This window comes from Triturus cristatus, chromosome 1_2 (genome assembly GCF_964204655.1).
Source record: "Triturus cristatus chromosome 1_2, aTriCri1.1, whole genome shotgun sequence".
In the NCBI taxonomy this organism is placed as follows: domain Eukaryota; kingdom Metazoa; phylum Chordata; class Amphibia; order Caudata; family Salamandridae; genus Triturus; species Triturus cristatus.
In genome coordinates this window covers 761,666,215-761,688,604 of record NC_140580.1, presented here as the reverse complement: position 1 = coordinate 761,688,604, position 22,390 = coordinate 761,666,215, and the positions used below count along the sequence as shown (strand labels likewise).

At 44.9% G+C, this 22,390-nt stretch overlaps 1 protein-coding gene across 5 annotated transcripts in view; it reads right to left on the bottom strand.

Moving 5' to 3' along the window:
* The window catches only part of ADK (adenosine kinase), a 615,496-nt gene that overhangs the window by 433,624 nt on the left and 159,482 nt on the right, over positions 1-22,390 (bottom strand). For all 5 annotated transcript variants that reach the window (XM_085608730.1, XM_085608729.1, XM_085608731.1 and 2 more), the window contains one exon: positions 5,956-6,030. In XM_085608730.1, coding sequence (XP_085464856.1) covers positions 5,956-6,030 — 75 coding nt within the window. The remainder of the gene's footprint in view (positions 1-5,955; positions 6,031-22,390) is intronic.

Here is a 22,390-nt window from a genome sequence, read left to right as displayed (position 1 = left end):
AAAAAAAAAAAATCTGTTTCCCTCTAGGCCTAGCTGGAACACATGACACTGCGATTTTTGGTTGCTAGGAGGGGACCCAACAAGATCTCCCCACAGGCGGTGGCAACCGTACGCAGTGAGAAAGCTGTCACTCAAGTACAAAATCTACTCAAGCTGCAGCAAAAACAGCTTGAGAAGCAGTGCCCTCTGGCACACTGCGTGGTGAAGTTCGTGCTGACTTTTCAGCACGGAATAAGCTCCCGGTGCTACAAAGCAGCTCAACGTACCTAATTCCACCAGTTTGTGGCACTCCCCGAAATCCCGCAGAGTTTTTATGCAACTCCGTGGAATTCTGCAGAGTTAAACTCTGCAAGTTCCACCCACCCCTAATAAATAGACTGTGCTCTAGGGGTAGGACAAACACAAGAAGGAGGAATGATAAAGCATACAAGAGTGGCAAAAATGCCAACCATAAGCTGGTAAGCACTCTGCACGTTTTTGATAAGCCCACGAAAGCTTGCATTCTCTGGTAGACTATGCCCAAAATGTATTGGCAACACCAAAATGGTGACATCCAAGGCAGACCTTCTGGTTTTGTCAATGCTTGCTTAACAAGAGCTTGGCAACCGTGCAACATGAACCACAAGAGAATGGCGCACGTATAGTTTCACTCTCTACCACTGTGGGTAAACAGCTAAAGACTTCTTAGGGAGCGTTCCCGTTTTGTCACACTGAGGCTTGCACTTAATTTCTTGTAAGTCGAATAGCGGATGTGAGAAAGTGGCTCTGTATATACTGTTCCCAAATAGGTACAGTGTGTACAGAGTCCACAGTCCCCACAGGTTTGGCAGAGGCTAAAGTTAGATATAACCTTACTCTCTAAAGTGGTAGCTTGGTCGAGCAGTAAGGCAGTATCAGAGGACAGTGTAAAGCATTTGTTGCACACACTCAGCCAGCAAATGGTCTCACACACTCAATAACTCTAGGCCAATGGTTTATATATAAAAAATATATGCTTGTTTTAATTTTAGAACCAACTATAGGTATTAAAATATACTTTCTCAGAATGAGATGCTTTATACAAATACTTTTGCAATTGACTTTTGTAGAAAGTTACAAGTGGTTGCAATAGGCAACACAATTCTAAACACAATAATGCATTGAGTTCAATGGAAGTTTCAAGTTATTTGCCACAGATTACTTTTAGGATTACTTTTGGAATTCCAGGACTGGATCCTAGATTCAGTCCTGGGTCAATACTTTGAATCGAGTGATAAAAGTCGACTTAATTACTGTGATGATTTTTAGACAATATTTTGCTATTTTAAAAGTTGACTTAGAAAATATTTCATAGAAAACAGTCAATGATTCCCTATGGCAGAAAATTGGTTTACTGGTAAGTACAGTTATAAGTATTTTTCAGAGTCAGTGTTGGGCACCAAGATCCAGAACTGTGAGCTCACCTAAGAGCAGGTGAGTATTTGTTACTCGGCTGATTTTTGGTGAATATTTTAAGTGTTGAAAAGTCCACACTTTTAGAAGAAATTTCAGGAAAAGCCAGTCAATGTTACCCTATGGAGAAAATTGAGTTATCGGTTTAAAGGCAAGTACTCGACTGGCAGAGTTAAGGTTCTGGGCATCGACTCAGGGGTCTCCCAGGGTCAGGTAGGTACAGTTGGTTCACCCTCAGCGGCACAAGGGCGGCCGTGTGCAGAGAGAGTTAGGCCCAATGTTATCCTATGAGAGGTAGGGTGGCCTTGGTTGGTGGCTGCTGACTAGCAGGTCACGCGGCTGTGGGAGCTGGGCTCCTGGTCACTTACTCAGGGCAGGTGGGGAAGTAGATAGGTGTAGAGGTTGCACTGCCAGGGCCACACGGGCGGCTAGGTGCAGGGTGCTTTTGAGCCTTCGGGCGCTCAATTGATTTCAATGGGAAATCTCCGGTTTAGAAAAAGACTGCAAGCTCAGGGACGAAGATTCTTCAGATGCCACCACCACCACCACTTTGAAAGGTAAGTTGGGTAGTTGGAGGATAGGTAGGTCCCCCGGGATTGGGCACAGGGGGCCGTGGGGCACCGGGTGCAGGGGTGCCTTTTGGTGTCGGGAAATCTTACCCTCTGTTGATCGCGGTTGGTGGGGCACCTGGTTCTGCGGCTGCATGCTTCTTCAGGAGTGTCGAGGGAGGTCCTTGGGTGCCGGACTCGGGGTCACAGTCGCCGTGGGGTCGTCCTCGTGGTCTTTGTTCACTCCGGCCCAGGCCAGGCTTGGCGGGTTTAGGGTGTACTGGGTTCGCGGCTCCGGTCTGCTGCCAGGGATTAGAAGTAGATTTTGAGTAGAGCCTCTACTCATGGGAGTCCCAGTGGGCTTAGAGTCAAAAGGTAGCCAGGTCCTCCGGGGTTTGTGAGGTTGCTGGCCACAAGAGATGCCGGGTTGGAGCAGGAGCAGGTTCGAGGGTCGACAGGCCGGTAGGGCTGGGGCCAAAGCAGTTGGTGTCTTCCTCTTCTTAGCAGCTGCAGGGCAGGGCTTCTTTCTTCTAGCTCTTCTTCGGATTTCGGAATCTGGAATCTGGGGAAGGAAGGTTCAGGGTGCCCCTAAATACTAGATTATGGGGCGTTACAGGTAGGTGAAGGGCAGGGACCAATGGGTCCCTGTCCTGGGGTGGGTACACCCCCTATCCTGCCTCTCTCCTGTGGGAGGGGGGGCAGTAGCCTAATCCTGATTAGGCAGGGCTTTCAATCTTCAAGACGGCGAGAGCCCGGAGATGTGCTTCACCTCGCCTCCCCCACCTGAGGGGTGGGGTTGGCAGGCTAGCACATCCCCTGTCCTTATTTGGGGTTTCCGGCCAAGCTTCCGGCCACAGTGGGGGGGGGGGGGGTGCAGTGGCCTGGGAAAGCTCACAAAGGCGGCATGCCTTTGAAGCTTCCCCCTGCCCATCCTGGGGGAGGAGATTTAGCACCTCGCCCAGGATGTGCATTGTTGCAGGCCCAGGAGAGCTGGGGCTCTCCTACCCAGGGGTCCAGCAACATGTCTGCTGTGTGGCAGCCTAGGCAGCCTCAGAACAGACATGGATTGAAGGTTAGGTTTTAGGGGGCATCTCTAAGATGCCCTCTGGGGTGCTTGGTACATTAAATCACACACTGGCATCAGTGCGTGTTTAATGTGCTGAGAAGTGTGATACCAAACTTCTCAGTCTTCAGTGTTGCCATTATGGTGCTGTGGAGTTCGTGTTGGACGAGCTCTCTGTACTATGTACTCTTAAATAGCAGCACTACACTTACAGTGCCCAGGAATGGACCTGGGTACTGTAGGGGCACAGGGCTCCTGCTCCTGTGCCCACACCACTGGCATAGGGCACCCAGCTAGAGGGGTGGCTGATGTATGCCATGGCAGTGTAGGGGGTGGGCATGGCACACAGGGATGTGTGCCATGTCGACTCTGCTTCGTCTTGTACCCAGACACCCAGCCTGCAAGGGCAGTGTGTGTGTGTAAGGGTACACGACCTCTAAGGGTGGCACAATGAGTGCTGCAGCCCTTAGAGGCCTTCTCTGGTCACAAGACCCTGGGTACCTAGGGTACCATTTACCAGGGGCTGACATGTGGCCAGGGTTTGCCAATTTGGGTTTTGTGTTTTGGGGAAGGAACATAGGCCCTGGGCACCTGATTGGCAGGAGTTCAGGGCACACTCAGTCAAAGTACATTCAGCAATTCAGCAAAAAGTGGGGGCATACCATGCAAGAAAGATGGCATTTTCTCACAGCAGTTACTTCAGGATCAACTAAGCTGCACCCCCAACTCAGTGCTGTAGAGATGCGCTTCTAGTGAACTGGTAAATACAGAAGTGTGCCGCAATAATTAGCACACAAGGCCGAACATGTGACAAATGCTTCTGTAACATTCGGAAATTAAATGAAAGACTTTGGTTTGACAAACTACAGTGATTACGAAAATGTAGACGAATGCAGTATGGTTACATAAGTGCATGGAGCTTTGGCCCACAAGCCTGAATCGTAAATAAACAGTGTCGCAACATCTGGCTATGCATGCAGACATTTCCAGCCTGGAGGCCCACATCTGGGGCAAAAGTATAGAAGCGCACGCACATCTGCATTTAGACATCAGTCCAACCCGAGCCCTCATTTGCTTGAGGCACACCTGTAAGCAGCCGTGGACACCCCAAAATTAATTATGGCGCCTCCCGCCACCCTTACAATGACAAACACTTCAATCGCAAACAAAGGGATCACTAGAAATTACCAAACACAAATTGGAAGCAAACGCACACGACAGCACTTCCGCACAGGCACGAGAGGCCTTCCACCCACAGACCAATCAAAGGCCAACTCTTCAGTCAGACAGTCCACCGCCCCGGAGCTTCACAGCAGCTACACACTAAGTTCAAAGGTTGAATTCCATTGTCAAAACAGCAGGAAAAATGCGCGCGCCATCTGTGGGACACGCAGGATTGAAGCTGAGGCGCAGTACTTTGGAAAGGTTCAACAGTTCACTCACATAGTAACATACTTTAAGAGAACCCGGATTTCCTTACACGGATGATAGTCTTCGGAAATCCTCAAAATGAAGTGAAAGGCACTTAGCAAATAACCTTTCACTCTTTATTCCTCAACACCCCAGACGGTCACGGTAAGTCCGTCCCGTTTTATCGTGCAGTACTTTAAGGCCCTGGACACGCACCAGTTCAGAGCCACGCATACAACGTCCAATTTATTCTTGGAATCAATCCTCCTACCAGGAGGAAGAATATCCCGGGAGGGTGCAGCATAACTTGTCATAATTAGAGAGCAATTAAAAAAGAAATCCTAAGAATTCTTTGGAATCGGCCAAATAAGCTGTACAACAGCAATTAGAGATCAATGGCCTTTCGAAAAAAGGATTTTTTGTATTCCAACTTAATTTGTTTGCAGAACTGAGCCAGAATTTCACGTCTGCAATTCCTCGTGTGACTTTTCCAGAAGGAGAAAATGTGCAGTCCTTGCCTCGTTTCCTGTACTCCAAAAACTTTAAGATGGTTTCTGTGTTTATCTAATCAAATGAGTTGGAAATGTAACTTAGCTCTGAATATGTATTTTATGATCTATTGTACTTTTATGATCTTATAGTCTAAGGTCGAATAAAGTGAATTAAAGTAAAGTAGTACTCCATCCTCACTGAATGGATATGGATGTCATAGTCCTGCGTCTTAAATGGAAACTGGCCAAGTATTGATGTGGCCCTTAGATGGCTTGGAAATAGGTTCTGGGTCTGCCCTCCTCTTATTCAGAGAAGGGCAACCGAGCTGCGTCGAGTAACACCATTTTCTGCCCCCCCACTACAGTCTCCTCCAAACATATTGTTATACTTTAGATCCATCTGTCCGTTAGGAGGATGTTAGAGGATCCCTGACCACTCATGACTAAGTTCCAATAAAATCCGTGTTCTTGAGCGAATGCAGAAATAAGCAACTTGAAAACCACAGGTTTGAAACCAAACGCACCACAGACTTGGGCAGTGATGACCAAGGACACATCAGTAACAGAGGATGGAAGTCCTAGAGTCAATCGTAACCACTGGTATTAATTCGGGGCACAATCCATCTCACTGTTTTTAGCAACGGGCTTAGGTGCAATGGGGATTCAAGTTGCACCTCCCTGAAATAGAGCTATATGTGTGGGCTGTTCATGTTCTCGTTTACAGGGAAAATGCTCCGTATGTTCAGTGTTGACTTTACTAATTGGTATATTGTTAGTCCCCATCTATAATGGCACATTTGAACCAGAAAACAAAAGAAATGGTCTACGGTAAAAGTAGTACAGATTGATTCAAACAATTTCATCAATCAATGTTATGCTTTCTACAGCCAAATCAGTTTGCTGCATGAGATGTGCAAGTGCTACACTATAACTATTCAACGGTATACAAGTGACAGACTACAAAGGAGACTGCAAAAATCCTGTGCTACCATGAAATACGTCATGCACTCACTTGTCCAGGAAGTCCTTGTCCACCACCGCACAGATGTCCAGTAGGGGGTTTCCCATGCCAAACAGGAGATTCTCACTGTAAAGACAAAACAAAATTGTGTTAACCAATCTTTCAACTTTTAAATAAATAAAACAATTCAATACAAATTTGCAGTCTGCAACCAGACCGAGACCCTTCCCCCAGAGAGGAGACACTTTCTCTCTAAAATCAACTGATAGACGACCCAATACAACACCCCTTTCAACTTATGAGCACCCTGCTTCCCCACAAGAACGACACAGAAACTGTAGCTCCGTATATTAAAAAAAACAAAAACCTCTCCTATCACACAACTAGATGGGCAATGACTTAGCCCAGCAGTCAAACAAACTCTCCCCTGCCACACAACAAAGTTCTCATGCTCTGTTTGCGGCTTCTTTTTATAAGCCTCAGACTATACAAGTTGGATAGAACACAAGTTATATTAAATCATACATATGTGTCATGGAGACTCACCTGACTGGAGACTGTTAAATGTCTATCACAGGCAGATGTGTGAAGGTCCTCACAAGGCAACAGGCCTCAAGGTCCTCCTCACAAGGCTATGGTGGGCATGAAAGTCATCATAATGTGGCAAGGACACGAGGATCCTCAAAATGCCATGAGTGGCGGGTTTGAGTGCACTCAAGACCATACCCAGATGCTGGTAAAGTCTCCAAAAAGACATACAAAACAGTTATCGGTGGAATGCTAGGGAAGAAAGCAGGGACAGTTTATGCCAGACTTAACCACAAGTGCAAGGTCACGAAAAGGCCAGCATGAGGCTCGTTTTCGTCCAATCTTTTGTGCATTACTTTCCCCTAGGTTATGAGGCCAGAGCACCATCAACCAGAGGAGGAGTTGTAACCGTACTGATGCCTGCGCTCTATCTGCTACACACAATATTCTACCTATTCATCACTTACAAACATGCAGCAAAAGAGAAAAGGTTAACTAATCAAAGCTTAAAGCTAAGAGTGCTGCACATTTTTATAAAAATTGTTCCTAGAACAGATTTAAAAAAATAAATAAAAGTACCCTGTCCTGTTGTGAGAAAATAGTGACCTTGATTGTACAGGCAATTGCTGCACAACATGGGGGTGAGGAACGAGAATCAAAGAAAGGCACCAAGATTTTTTTTATTTTTTAGCTTAGATGAAGCAGATAAGCCAAGAAAGGAGTTATGGTAGTTCTTGACCTTGAAACTTTGTGCATTACTCCACCATCTAGTGGTTTTGTCTGGAAACAATATTCTTCTGAACAAACACGTTTTATTTTGTTTGTTGGCCATGGGTAGAGCTAGCATGACACCACACAGCCCAGGTTCAAAGTACAGAAACGACAAGGCCATGATTAGTATCCAACAGACAGTGCAGGCCAGGCCCCAGAGTCCAGAGCCACATAGCAACTAAGAAGTAAGAAGTAAGAAAGGTCAAGCAACTCAAGAATAGGGATCTTGGGAAGGAAATCACAAGCTTCAGTTTAGAAGCACAGCACTATATCTGGGAAATGGAATATACGCGCTTATGAACTCGGAAGTACAAAATTAGAACTAGCAGCATAAGGGCACATCAGGACCAGGTTTAGCAGCACAGCAAGGCCACAGAAACTGGAAAAGGCTACCATTTTTGTGAATGTACGGTCGCTATCAAGGAAACGGCTTCTTTAAGACACTACGCAGTGGATGACAGAAACCATGGTGAAAATAAAAGAGGGATCAATTTGGCATTTCTCTATGGACTGAAATAGCCGGATGCACAACTTTAAGGAGTCTATAGGGGCTCACTCCATGCCAGAGGACCATGTATCATTTAGTGATGGATTACGAGTACAGTTGTCCGCTAGATCTGGTTAGAGATTTCTGGAGCACTAAGTGCAAGGCTGATTATGCTGCAGGACATGGTTGTTAAGTTTTTCTACTGAACTGAATGATTGCCCACTGTTGGGTTCGGGGGCGGATTAGGGTAAAATGCTATGCAAGGCAAATTTAACCCTTAAAACTTCTCAAACAGTCTTTAGGACGCTGAACAATGTGGTTCACCGAAACCCTTTCTCTTCTTGGTTTGTCCATATTAAAGAAGTATGATGAATTTTAGGAGTCTTTGTGGAAGACATGATCCTCCTCAGAGCAGCAATTTGCCCAATTGGTAATTTCTGAATTCATGCTCGATTTGGCAGAAGATCTGGTTTCAATGAGCTTTCTGTCGATGTCACAAGTTCTTGCCTAGGATGGATTAGATAATGTGATCCAAATCCCATCAAGAGGTATATGAATTAGTGGCACCAATGATTATGTGATTAGCCAAACGCCACTCTGCAACTCAGTCCTGGTTGACAAGACTTGTCTAATCTCAAATCTTGGATAAGATCATGAAAGGAGTAGCTTTCCATCTAGCTTAAAAGCGGTTTATAATAAGCAAGCTTCTTCAGTACCATGCAGCAAGAATTCTGGGTAGATAATTTATCATGGTGGCCAATCAATTTCGAAGGCTGCAGTTAGGAGTGGATTACTGGTCCATGCCAAGTAGAATCCAACAGCAGAATCTACCAACTATGGGTTTATGCTGCGCCCACAGATCCTGGAGGGGACTGAGGGAGCATTTTTACAGTGGCTCCTCCTATCCCAAAACCTATGTGACTAGCAAAGAAACCATTGGTGTCCAGGTGCTACACGAGGAATTCAGCCATTCAGGGAGCTCCCCCATTGCTTAACATGTATGAGAGCCACCTAAGGATGCGCTTAAAGATAAGATAGCTAACCTGTGGCTTATTATTACCACAAAGGCAGCTAACGAGTAGGAGCACTATACACAACATACTTCTAGAACCCAATTTTGGGAGATGTGTTTAGTCAAATGTAATTTATTGCGACTGTTCTGACTTAAGTGGATAGCACTGAAGGGGAAAAAGATAGAAAAGTTTGCCTCCAATAGGCAGATTAACTTTATAACTTCAAACATTTTAAAAGGTATATTTAAAAAAAAGATGTTGCAGGATTTCATATATGCAGAGATATTTTGAAGAGTGTAATGGGAGGTTAATGCTTATGGTCAAAGAAGAGGACCAGAACTGTGTTTTGAGCTTCCTTGACCAATATGTGGCCTTTGACAGTTGGTCAACGTACCCTAGCACACAGGAGATCTGTGTGATAAGCCGGCCTGCACTTCAGTTGTTCAGTTGGCCTTTATTAATTCGCCTAACGGGTAAAACCTGTCCTCCCATTCCCGAAAACCATCAAAAAGACTGATGGCATGCCCTAAGAATAATTATCTTTAGTCCATTTCAAAGCTCGAGTAGTTCCTTTAACGACCATGTTCCGCCGCTTTGGCATCATTTACCACATGTACATTAAAAGCACTAGATTCCATTTCAGGATACCTACGCACATGGGTTTTCAAAGAGGTGCTCAAGACCTTCTCTCCAATGTTCAAAAAATAAAACAAAAGTCTCTAATGGTTCTAATTCAAGAGAGTAGAAAAAAAAACTGCCTATTTCATATTTATATTTCACCTCAACTCCTCTAATGGAGTTTAGGGGGTGTCCTCAAACAATGGGCAAATTGTAAAGATGTATAATCAAAGAATCGCATAAAAACAATCTGCATCACTAGTTTTCAACTAAGCTGTGGTTCCAATTCAAAACTCTCTACCTTGGCAATGAAACCCTGTACAGGGAGTCCTTCAATACCATTTTTAATTGCGATTCTCAAATCTCCCGAGCAGACCTCTAATATTCGCATCACATGGCAGTCTCTCACTACTTCCATTGTGATAGAAATGGCATGGGTTACATTCCCTACGTTCTAAAGACTCAAACCTTTGGAGCTCCCGATCTTTGCCTTGGGTTGGCATAGTAAAATAACGAAAATGATTTAAGAACAAAACTCTTCCACAACGCATACAGACTTCACATAGAGCATATATTCTGCTTATTGTTTCTCAATCACCTTTCTCCACCCAATGCTCTATTGGCGTAATAAAGGTTACATAATGCTGCTCTAACCCTAGAGAAAAACAAACTGTGACCCATCATAGTACTAATAAACTTAGGATAAAGACATGAATGAATAAGCATTGCTTAAAAAAAAAAAAAAAAAAGCGCTGTTGGCCATCTAGATTAATTAGTAGGGTATGTTCCTCTCTAGTGACCACAGTGCCCAATTTAGACGGAGGTCCTCTTAAGTGTCATAAGAGGAGCGCTCAAAAAGCCACTGCAATCAAGGAAGGATTTTATCATTTTAAGAAGGCTCAAAGACCAGAGATAGTTTCTTCACACCTAGCAGCTAGAATTGAGGACTTGGAGCTTTAGAGCACGTTTGTAGTATGAAGACCTGCCTTTGTACTGGAGTAGTAGTCACCAGAAGTGCAGAAGGTGTGACAGAATGAGGAGTTAGAAAAAACGCTGAGATTTCGCTAAACATGCGCCGGTCTGCGTTTTTAATACAGTGCTAAGATTTAGATATTAGCATATTGGTGTAAATGATATATATTTTTTTCCCACCAAAAAAACAAGGTGAAACTAAGGTTATAATCAGGTGAACATATCAGTGACATTAGTGAATTTCTGTGTTTTTTTTGTTCAAAACGTTAGTTATAGTTAGCAGAGCCATCTATAACTTGCGCCTCTGCCATGCACTGCTTATGACCTCACATATTACATCACTCATGACATGCTCGACGTCATTTATGATCTCATCGACATCTCAAATGACACCATAGATGTCATAGAACATGTCATAAGTGATGCAATATGTGTGGTCATAAGCGGTGCATTGCGTGGTGCAAGTTATAGTTGGCTCAGCTAATTATAACTTATGAATTTCTGTATTTAAGAAAAAAATCAAAACGTTAAATGTTGTCACTGACATTCACCCCACTATACCGTTACATTAACCCTTGGTTTTTTTTCCAGTGAATTTCTAGGTTTTTCTTTTTAATATAAAGTAAGGAGCATGTAACTTACACTGTGAGCATCTATTCATATCGTTTACTTCTGCAGTTACACATGCTTTGCACACTCCTGCCATCTAGTGTTGGGCCCGGACTCTGGAAGTTGTTTTTCTCAAGGACGTTTTATGGTCAACATCGTGTGTCATATCCCCTTCTCCCAAAGTATTGCAAGTGTTCTACAGCTCCTTTGTTAGACAGTAATGTTTTTCCCTGCCGTATAGGAATTGAGGATATAGTCTAAGTTAGCACTTGCTGGGGAGGCAGGAGGGTGCATGTGAATCTGCAGCACTACATGCTACGAATAGATGCTTACAGGGTAAGTGACTATCTCAATTCATAGCAAGTTTTGGCTGCATATAAACATACTATGTATAGAATGTAAAGCAGAACTCCTCTCGCAGTGGCTTTAGGCATCAGATGGTGCTTTTACTCGAAATAATGTGCATAGAACTGTTTGCCTCACCAGAGCTTGTTGTCTGGCTTGCACATCTACACAATACTGTTTGGTAAAAGTGTGTGGGTTTGTCCATGTTACCGATTTACAAATGTTATTCAGCCGGATATTCCCTAAAAAGGCCACTGATGCTGCTTTTTCGTGTTGAATTAGCTCTTGGCATTGTAGGCAGGGTTTGTTTTGATGTAGCAAATTTGGATTCATTTTACTATCCATCCAGTGATTCCTGCTTTTGATTTTGGGTATGAAAAAGCTACAAATAGTTGTGTCTTCCTGAAAGTTTTTGTTCTTTGAACATAGTACATAAGAGCAAATTTTTCATCTAGTGCATCTTATGCTCTTTCTGCGACTATTTCTGGCTTTGGAAAGAAAACGGGTAAACCCAACATTAGATTTAAATGGAACGGTGATGGGACCTTTGGCAGAAACTTTGGGTTTGTACGTAGGCGAACTTTGTCCTGAAATACTCGAAAGGAAGGATCCTCAATAGTGATTGCATGTATTTCACTGACTCTCCGTAGCAATGGCCACAAGGAACGCCATCTTCCATGTTAGGAACTGTATTTCACATTTGTGCATTGGTTGAAATGGTGTAGGCTTAGTCTTGTTAACAATGTTTAGATTCTACTTCGGAACAGGAGGTGTATTTGGTGGAAAAACTCAAGTCTCTCTATGAATGCTTTTATGACAGGTATACGGAGGAGAGATTGGAATTTTCTGTTTTGTAGGTACTCGGATTGCTGCTAAATGCAGACGTATAGATGCTAAATGTGCTTTTTGCAGATGTAGCAAGTAACATACTAGTTCAGATGGCGAGGTTGGGTTTATGTGGTTTGCAACACAATAGTAGACAAAACATTTTCATTTTGCTGTAGAAGAGGCCCTTGTGGGTTGTCTTCTGGCCTCCTTTAGAATGTTCATGCATTCTGGAGGTAACTTTAGGTACACAAATTCTATGACTTCAGGAGGCAGATTGGAAGATTGAGTTGTTGAACACGGAGGTGTACGACTCTACCCCCACGGAGAGTGATAACAGTTGTAATGATGGGTAGCTTGTCATGAGGTTTTTAGTGACAGCTCCAGCAGAGTTGTTTACTAAGGTTGCCATGCTCATGTTGGAGCTATGAGTAGCAAAGTCTGTCTGAGTTTCCTGACGACGTACGGAGCGACATGGGAGAGGCAAAAAAGCGAACACAAAGATCCCTGACCAGTTCATCCAGAGCATTGCCCTTGGACTGTGGGTGGCATTTTGTGTTTTCTATGGTGGCAAACATCTACTGCTGGTGTCTCCCACCATTGGAAATAAGTTTGTAGGGTCAGAGTGTACATTTCACACTGTGTCCTTTTTGTTGCATTCTGCTTAGTACAACTGCTAGTAAAGGGTCCACTCCTGGTATGTACTTTGCTAAGAGGTGGAATGTGCGTTTGTTGGCCCATTTCCATATGAATTAAGCTAGCTGAGATAGTTGTAGTGAATGGGTCCCTCCTTGCTTCTGAACGTAGTACATTGCTGTCATATTATATGTTCGTAGAAGGACATTGTTCCTTGATATGTTGGGTAACAACGCTTTGAGAGCCATTTGAATGCCTAGCAGCTCTAAAATACTGATGTGAAATGTCTGTAGTAAAGGGACATTGGTCTCCACAACAACAATGTCCTCCATATGAGCATCCCAACCCATGAATGATGCATTTGTTGTGAATGTTACTTGGGGGATTGGGTCCCTGAAGGCTCTTCGCAATTGTGTTTTTTTTAATTCCACAATTGTAGTGCCTGATGGACTTTGGGTGAAACCAACATTAGATCCTCTAGGTTGCCCACCGCTTGTGACCATTGCGATGCTATGTAGTCTTGCATGAGGAACTAGCGCTATAAAAGAGGCCATCATACCTAGAAGGCGCATCACAGTCAAAATATTCAGGCGACGATGTGGCGGAAAAAGGCAGTTGGTTCTGGAGAGTGAGCACCCTCTGAGGATTGGGGTAGGTCTTTAATGTGATCGAACTGAGTATGGCTCCAAGATACGACTATCTGGAGCAGTTGTAGATGGGATTTGGTGGCATAGATTGTGAATCCAAAGTGTGCAATAGGTTGATTGTGTCTTGAGTGTCCTGCAAACATTTTGGTTTGCTGAAACTTGATCAGCTAGTCGTCCAGATAGGGAAACACATGTATGTTTTCCTTGGTTAGTTTTGGAGCTACTACAGCTAGACATTTTGTAAATACTCATGGGGCTTTTGTTAAACCAAAAAGTAGTACTTTGAATCAACAGTGATGTCCACTTACCACAAACCAGAGAGATCTGCAATGTGCCGGGTGTATTGGGATATGAAAGTATGCGTCCTTCAGATTTAATGCAGTCATAAAGTCTCCTTCCTGTGGTAATGGTGTTGCATCTTGAAGTGTTCGGATAAATGTACTGATTGAGAGGGCTTAAGTCTAGTATGGAACGAAGCGAGCCATTCTTTTTGGGTATTAGGAAGTATGGGGGTATACCCACCTAGTTGTGATGTTTAAATGGGACCGGTTCTATGGTCCTCTTTTGTAGCAATGCCTTTGCTACTAATTTTAGCAGATGTAGATGCTGCAGATTTAGTACGTCTCTTTTTGGTGGGATATTTGGTGGTTGCTCTTTCAGTTCCAAGCAATATCCCTGACTGATGTTATCTAACAACCACTGATAGGATGTTATTTCTGGACACAACTGTTAAAACTGTTGTAGCCTTCCTCCAACAGGTGATTTGTTATCGGAAGTTTTGGGGAGTCATGGTTTGGTGGCAGAGGCTCCCTTTGAGAGTGCGCCTCTACCCTTTCCTCTGGATTTATAGCCACCTCTATAATAACCCCAGCCTCTCAGTTGGTGGTGAGGTTGTTGCAGGCGTTGTTAGGTGGGACTCTCTGTGGTGGCAGTTTTGGAGGCCCCTCTTCCTTGGTAGCAGCAAAAGAGTTATTGCTTTTGTGGTGTAGATTTCAAAGCTCCCAAAGATTTACATTGTACGGTGTGGGTCAATAGTACTCATGGCCCTTGGTGTCTTTGTTTTTGGTCCCGGCCAAGGTACCAGAGTCTTCTGCGCTGGGTTTCTCGATCTGTACCTTGGACTCTTCCTCAATAGATTTGTCAGAGGCGACTAAGTGGGAGCCAACAATGACGACCCAACCTTGCATGGTTGTCTTGCAGTGTGATTCTCTGTGTGAGGAAACTGCATCTGCAGCCATCTTCATGTCATGCGTTACGCACTGATCTCTTCTGCTTCACAGAGTTTTCTTATTTTGGAAGAGGTTGCATGCTGCACAGTCCTGTTCCTTGTGCTTTAGTAATCCTCGATCGCATGGATCATCTTTTTTCACCTGTAAGCTGCATGGGCATCAAAACTGTAGAGCTCTGACAAAGTCCATCAGAGCCAGATGGTTGAAAAAATAATCTAACTAAGGAGCCGTTGAACATGCGTAATGCCTCGAGTAGGAGGGGATACGACGCAGACCATAAAACGTCCTTGAGAAAAACAACTTACCAAGTCCAGGCTCAACACTAGATGACAAGAGTGTGCATAGCATATGAATCTGCAAGCAATACATGCTACGATTTACTTAACTATCATAAGTGAAGCCAATCCCTCCTCCGATCCTTACTAGGCCCTTGGGAGCCCAACCACCAGGGCATTTTTTTAATTATTATTAAAGGGTCAGGGGCCACGTGGCCCCACCTCCTTGAGCCTTGTTAGACCCTGGGGATCCCTTCCCCACTACTAAAATGAAAGAGAAGAGGGGGTGAGCGGCCTCTCACCCCCAAGGTTTTTCCGGCCCCGCATCACTGAAGGTGGGGGCCTACCCAGGGCACCCACTATACATTTGTTGGGAGCCATGGGGGGAGAGCCCCAAGGTCCCCGTGGTCCCAGCCAGCTTCCCACATGCAGCAGGAACTGGCATTGGTCCCGCCCGCAGGGGGCAGCTATTAATGCTGCTCCCTTTGGGCAGGAGCAATATTTTGATCTGTTTCCCTACCCGCATCACAGTGGGCAGTGAAACAGATAAAAAGTGTGCTCCGAGCTGGCGGGAGCATTTTCAAAGCTCCTGCCAGACCGCTGGGAACAGACTGTTTTTGTTCCTGCTTGTCAGGAGACTAAAAAAATGCTACCACAAAGCCCTTCCCGCACCCTTGCGGGCAGGGAAACTGCTATGTCCCAGGGGTGGGCTCCAGGGACATAGCTAGTAAGCCAGCCCCAGGAGATGGGGTCCCCGAGCCAGTATTGGTTCAGGGAGGGGGGGGGCTACATAGCACCTCTCCTTTTAAATTAGTGGCTCCGGGGATGGGGTCCCCCAGGGCATGTGATGGCTCGGAGAGTGGGGGGCACATTCCCACTCTCCTTAAACAATGATTTGTGGGCTCCCAAGGGCCTCTGATGGCTGGAGGGCGGGAGGAATGAGTCTCCCTCCCTAGATACATTAATTTCAGCCCCAGTGGTTGGCTCCGCACCCCCTCCCATTAATTAAACAAAGCAGCTTCAGTCTCATTTTTTTTTTTACGATATCACAGGAGTATTTTGTTTTAAATAAAGAACTGCCAATTTTTGCTTAATTGCTTGATGGAAAGTGTAATGTCCTATTTAGTACCGTGGTTCATTGTGGAGAGGAGGAGCAGATAAGTTCGGCAAAGCCTCGAGTGAGTCACGATGCCCCTCACCACCACCAACAAAGCAAGAAATAACTGCACATCTGCATATACTTTTTATGCCATGGTATATTTTTCATGAGCACTGACTATGAAGAGTTATTTGTCAGTGCAAAGTAATTGTAAAATGTAATTTGTGAGTAGTAAAAAGTATCTTCTCGTGTCAATTTGGCTGTACTCGGGCAAATTGTTTTAAAAAAAGAACACAACCTAAACTTTTACCTATGCACTGTACTAATAAATGCTTAACACAAGTTTATTAATTCAGTTGCTCTAAAAAACGTGTTACCGGGCAACACTTATTTTCATTGCTGTTCTGTATTTGTCCAAGAAAACACAGCAACACCATCTTAAGGACAATATTTAGCAGAATGTTGGAGTGACAGCCCCAATAGGGAAAATTCTTCTTGCAGGTAGCATGGATATAATGCATGTAGGTGTCATCTGGCAAGAGAATGGGAGGATGGAGGAGGCTAATACAATATGGGGCCACGCACCTGGTTGCCTTAATATGACGGGTCTGAAATAAACATATACGTAACTGGGAGGGTGTACACTAGAACATCCAGAGGCTCCATTATGGTGCTTATCTAGGTTTGATAACCTGAAATCAGAAGCTGTGGTAACCAGACGGCTACAGAGGAGATGCAACAACCTGGGCCATCTGTATGGGAGGGCTGATTCATACACTTTGAAGGGGCACATACACAGCTGAGTGCGGGAGGGAAAATTCTTGGTATATGTGCGAATGGCTCACACGGTTAGACAGACAGGCTGGGCAGGGATGTGGAATTCCTTTAGCCCGACGCCCAGGACCTATTTTTGGGATCATGGGCAACAAGTTTTCATGTGTATTTTGTACTTGGGACAAGTAGACCTGACCCCTTACAGCACAAACTCTTTGGCTGCCAGTTTACAGTAACACATTATGGCTCAGGGAAGAGCAATGTCTGCAGTTAAGGTAATATTTGTGTTTGTGTGTTAATGCTGTTGAAACTTGTATTTATGGATCATTAATGCAAAGCCTTTATTATTAGGGTGAGTGCTCTAAGTAAATGTTGTAAGCTTGGACTGTGCTACTGACCGTGGTTCCAGTAATAAAATGTGTATATACATTTTCAAAATTTAGCAATTTGGGGCTATATAGGTTTCTCCCAGAATGCTCTCCGATAAGATGCAAATATTTGCAGAGGCTTGAAAGCAAGCTTGAGGAGTCTGTTTTCAAAACGAAATGTTCACAAAATTTAGGCAAATAGGAAAAAAATATTTGGCTAAACTACTGTAAACTTTTAAGTACCCTTTCTTTGAAACATCATTTAGTAAAATGTGTTGATGTATGCTAGCATATGCCAAAGATATTCATAATGGAAAATCAGTGTAACCAGTTTCAATAAGATTGTGGAAAACAAAAATAAACCTGCATTGGCAAAGCTAACAAGTCTGAAACTGATGGTCAGCGTTTTGGTTTTGTCAATGTCTGACTTGGTTTGGCATTGTTTTTGTAAAACCAAATTGGTGTGGGAGCTGCCGGGTCCTCACCATTGTAACACACAATGACAAAACCAAAAATAGTTTTTGGCCTCAAAAACCACACATTGCCACAGTAGTTCCTGGCACTGAACAAAACTACTTTGAGTGCAGATATGCTCCTTGTGAAAGAGCAGAATGTGGTCACTCACAGTGAAGCCAGCTGATAGAGAGAAAGACAGATTTTTAATAAATGTAAAAGAGCATGGTTAATGTCAGACCTAATTAGGGGCTCAATTATTAAAGTCTCAAAAGTGCACCCATGGTATATGTCCATGTATCAAGTGCGGATATACAACTTTCGTGAATTCACAAAAAGTTACAGAAGTAGGCCAAGAAATGATACTCCTAGAAAATATTTATGAACTGCATTTTAGCGTGAGCAAATATGCATGTGTAGCTTTGCGCATGCGAACATTTGAGTGATTACAAGTTCACTTTCCCTCCAACAACTTATTTCCCCCCAACCCTGGACGAAGTTTCACATCTGACATGGTCAGAAGTTAAGTTCCAACCTTTTTTAAGTATGTGAAAAGATTAGAGAAGAGTTGGTGAAAATCCTTAAAACATGCAAGTTAGTAGGTTTGCACAGACTCAAAAGGGCATTATAACCCTGGAACTATTGCTTAACACTACCTTCAGCCCCAGTATGTTGATCTGCGGAAACGTGGCAACATAAGGGAATGGCTAGTATTCAAACCCTACTATGGTATGAGCCTGGCATAATAAGAGAGGCTATATAAGTGATCTTATATAATGAGATTGCTGCCATAATTTGTTGCCGCATTACATGGCACAAAAGGGACAAGTGGATTTTGTTACAGGACAAGTAGATTTGTGAGGCAACCTGCCCCATGGACAAGCAGATATTTCATTAAATTCCACACCCCTAGGCTGGGGCTTCTTCAGCGACCATCAACATCCTGGATCCTGTGATAAATACAGACTATGGCAAATGGTAAGCATGCAAGATCACTACTGTATGAAGCATTAAGTGATGATGCCCCTGAGATTTAGGCAGTGATCAAGGCCAGATGGGCCCTGGACTCAGACTGGCAACAGGCTTCTGGTTGTGTTTGATTATTCGGAATTACTGGCAAGAGTTTACACAGAAGCAGCGCAAAGTGACCAGCAGATTGGTCGACGCACTAGCTGATCATTGCCTATTAGGTTTATGGAGAATAGAGAAGAAAAAGAAGATTAAGTGTAATTGTTTATAGCTCCATTAGGTAATAGCCTGAAGAAAAACCGCCACACACTTGATACAGTCTATGAAGCAGTCATGGATAAATAGTCAGAGGGTGTACTGGAGCAGGCTGTGGCAGAAAAGATGTATGCTAAAACCAAGAACTGACCAAAAAACAGAGGAACAAATTACCTTGTGAAGCGAATTGATTGGCTCCATGACACTGCAGCCAGATTATGTCATGTGTTTCATGCAAGGCCCACTATAGTTTTCCCTATGTTAACCAAATTGTTCATGTTGTAGGCTGCCTTTTTCTTTGCACACGTTACTAAATAAACAAGCTTGTTTTTATGCCACGTTGTACTTTTACACAGAACCTGCATATGTTTTTTGTTCTTTTCCTGGGATTTAGTCTGAACACCACACACAAGGTCAAAACAATGACCCTTGTTCTCTCTGGTCAGGCACCAGCGCCTAAACACAACACGAGAACGCAGCTGCTGTTTGTGAGCACACATGTCTTGTCATATAACTGGGCACAAGAGTTTAAGCAAACACACTGAGCGAGGGTTCGGAGACCAGACTGCTACGTCAGCTGAGATGTAGAACGTTAATAGGTGTATGCTAGAGTTAGGGGTCTGCCACCAATCCCAGAGATCTTGGATATATAATCATTAAGTTTTGGTAAAGGGTGGGGGGGTCAGGCTACTCTGTTTTATAACATGGCAGGGCGTTTTAAGATGTATGGTTTATTGACCATGCTAACAGTATTTTAGGTATGCATTTGTTTTCCAATTGTGGCACGAATCCTACATTTTAGAGCAAGATAGTGTAAATACTCTAAACTTCCTTCATGTCTCTTGGTTATCGTATTGTGTACAAGTACGAGTGAGAGAGCGAAGGGTGTGACCTGTTACCGCCATCCCTGAGAGGGTCCAGAGTGATGTGTTCTGGGGTGTCAATCCACCTCCTTCTCTGGTAAGATTAAGAAGGCAAATGAGGCACTATAGTAAGTAGGACTTGGGCTCATAGGTACTGAGGTGGTATGGCGACTCAGTCCCTACATGCCAATGTTCTATGGTCCCAAGCATAGTTCGGTTTCTGAGCAAAATCCCTGCAACAATGATATACCCACAGAAATGTGAGAGCACTAAAATACAGACTAGACGAAGATAACTGAACTGCATACAGATGTATTGGATTACAGATTTATTTGGGACTCCTAGGGATGCCTTGTCCATGATACTTTGAAAAAAATGGATTCATTGTTTGTTTGTTTGTTTTGGAAAACAAAAATGAATTTAAAATCTTTATAGTGAGCCTGGTCTCCACACATCCCCCACAACTTAATGTCTGGCACTTCACAAAAGCGTCAGGAAAGTCTGTGATACACTTTGCCCATCTGAGAGGTCGTTCCCCTGCCTTCATCTAGTGCAAAATGGATCAAACTTGCTTCCTAACTACAAACTTGCATGCTATAAAGATTCATACCATTAGTCACCTGATATTCTAAGTGTATGGTATGAGTACAAGGAGTATCAGCAAATGGCCCAGATATGTCACTTTTGCAGAACTTTGGTAGGCGTTTTGCTCACTACCAGGGACAGGAAAAAAGTACTGCCCAGACCTAGAGACTATACAAAATGTATGCTGCCACCACTAAGTTTCTATAACAACTACACCGACATTAATTCAATGTAAAAAAGAAAACATGTTTGGTGCCCTCCTCAACTCTGTAGAGCCCCGCTCTGGGTCTTCAAAACTTCAACACATAAAAACCTCACCATTCATCCATAACTGTCGCATGTACTGGGTACTACAAATCAAACATACTGTGGATGCTTGCAGTTTAATAGGTCAGGGCAAGATTACATAATGGTAAAACTAGGCAAGGGACCTTCCTGTTCAAAAGGCTGATTTCCACAATGGAAGGAATAGTGAACTCATTTAAAGTGAGAAATAGGAGAACAGGTCAATCAATCAATCAGTTAATTTGTAAAGCGCACTACTTACCTGTAAGGGTTTCAAGGTGCTGTTGGGGGGGGGGGGGGGGGGGTGCTGCTGCTATTGGTTTTGAGTCGTCTCCTGAAGGTCAGCAGGTCTTCGGTTTGTTGTAGGTTGAGGGGGGAGGGTGTTCCAGGTCTTGTCGGCGCGGTGGGAGAAGGACCTGCCTCCGGATGTGGTTCTACGGATGCGCGGGACCATGGCCAGGGTGTGGTCAGCGGAGCGGAGTTCCCTGTTGGGTACGTAGAAGGAGAGTCGACTGTTGAGATAGGCTGGGCCGGTTTTGTGGAGTGCCTGGTGTGCGTGGACCAGGAGCTTGAAGGAGATTCTTCTGTCAACGGGGAGCCAGTGCAGGTTCCTTAAGTGGGGGGTGATGTGGTCGCGGGACGTCGAGGATCAGGCGTGCAGAGGCGTTCTGGATTCTTTGCAGTCTGCTGATGAGCTTGGACGAGGCTCCGGCGTAAAGGGCGTTTCCGTAGTAGAGTCTGCTGCTGACTAGGGCCTGGGTGACTGTTTTCCTCGTGTCTGTCGGGATCCATTTGTAGATCTTGCGGAGCATAGGGAGGGTGTTGAAGCAGGTAGAGGAGACTGCGTTGACTTGTTTGGTCATTTTGTGTTTTGAGTCGAGGATGACTCCCGGGTTGCGTGCGTGGTTGGTAGGAGCCGGGGGTGTCCTCAGTGATGCGGGCCACCAGGAGTCGTCCCATGCTGAGGGGTTGGGCCCGAGGAGGAGGATCTCCGTCTTGTCTGAGTTCAGCTTAAGTCGGCTTTCCTTCATCCAGTCGGAGACAGCCTTCATTCCGTGGTGGAGGTTGGATTTGGCGGTGAGGGAGGGGGGGGGGGGGGGGGGTTTCTTGGTGAGGGAGAGGATCAGCTGCGTGTCGTCGGAGATTATGTTGAGGTCGTGGTGTCGGGCGATGCGTGCGAGTGGTGCCATGTAGACGCTGAACAGTGTCGGGCTGAGGGAGGATCCCTGCGGGATGCCGCAGATTATCTTGGAGGCTTCGAACCGGAACGGGGGAGATGGACTCTGAGTTCTGCCGGAGAGGAAGGAGGTGGTCCAGTCCAGGGCCTTGTCTCGGATCCCTGTGTCTTGGAGGCGTGTGCGCAGTGTGCGGTGGCAGACGGTGTCGAAGGCAGCGGAGAGGTCCAGGAGGATGAGGGCCGCCGTCTCGCCGTTGTCTAGCAGGATCCTGATGTCGTCTGTGGCGGCGATGAGGGCGGTCTCTGTGCTGTGGTTGCTGCGGAATCCTGATTGGGAGGGGTCCAGGATGCTGTTGTCTTCGAGGTGACGGGTGAGCTGGATGTTAACTGTCTTCTCGATGATCTTTGCTGGGAACGGAAGCAGGGAGATAAGCCGGAAGTTCTTGAGGTCACTTGGGTCCGCCTTGGGTTTCTTCAGTAGGGCGTTGATCTCGGCGTGCTTCCAGCTCTCAGGGAAGGTAGCGGTCTTGAAGGAGAGGTTGATGATGTTGCGCAGGTGGAGTGCGATGGAGCTGCCGGCTTTGTTGAAGATGTGGTGTGGGAGAGGGCCAGACGGGGAGCCGGAGTGGATTGTGCCCATGGTCTTGATTGTGTCCTCTATGCCCACGTTGGCCCAGGTTGTCATGGTCGGTGGGGTGCAGTG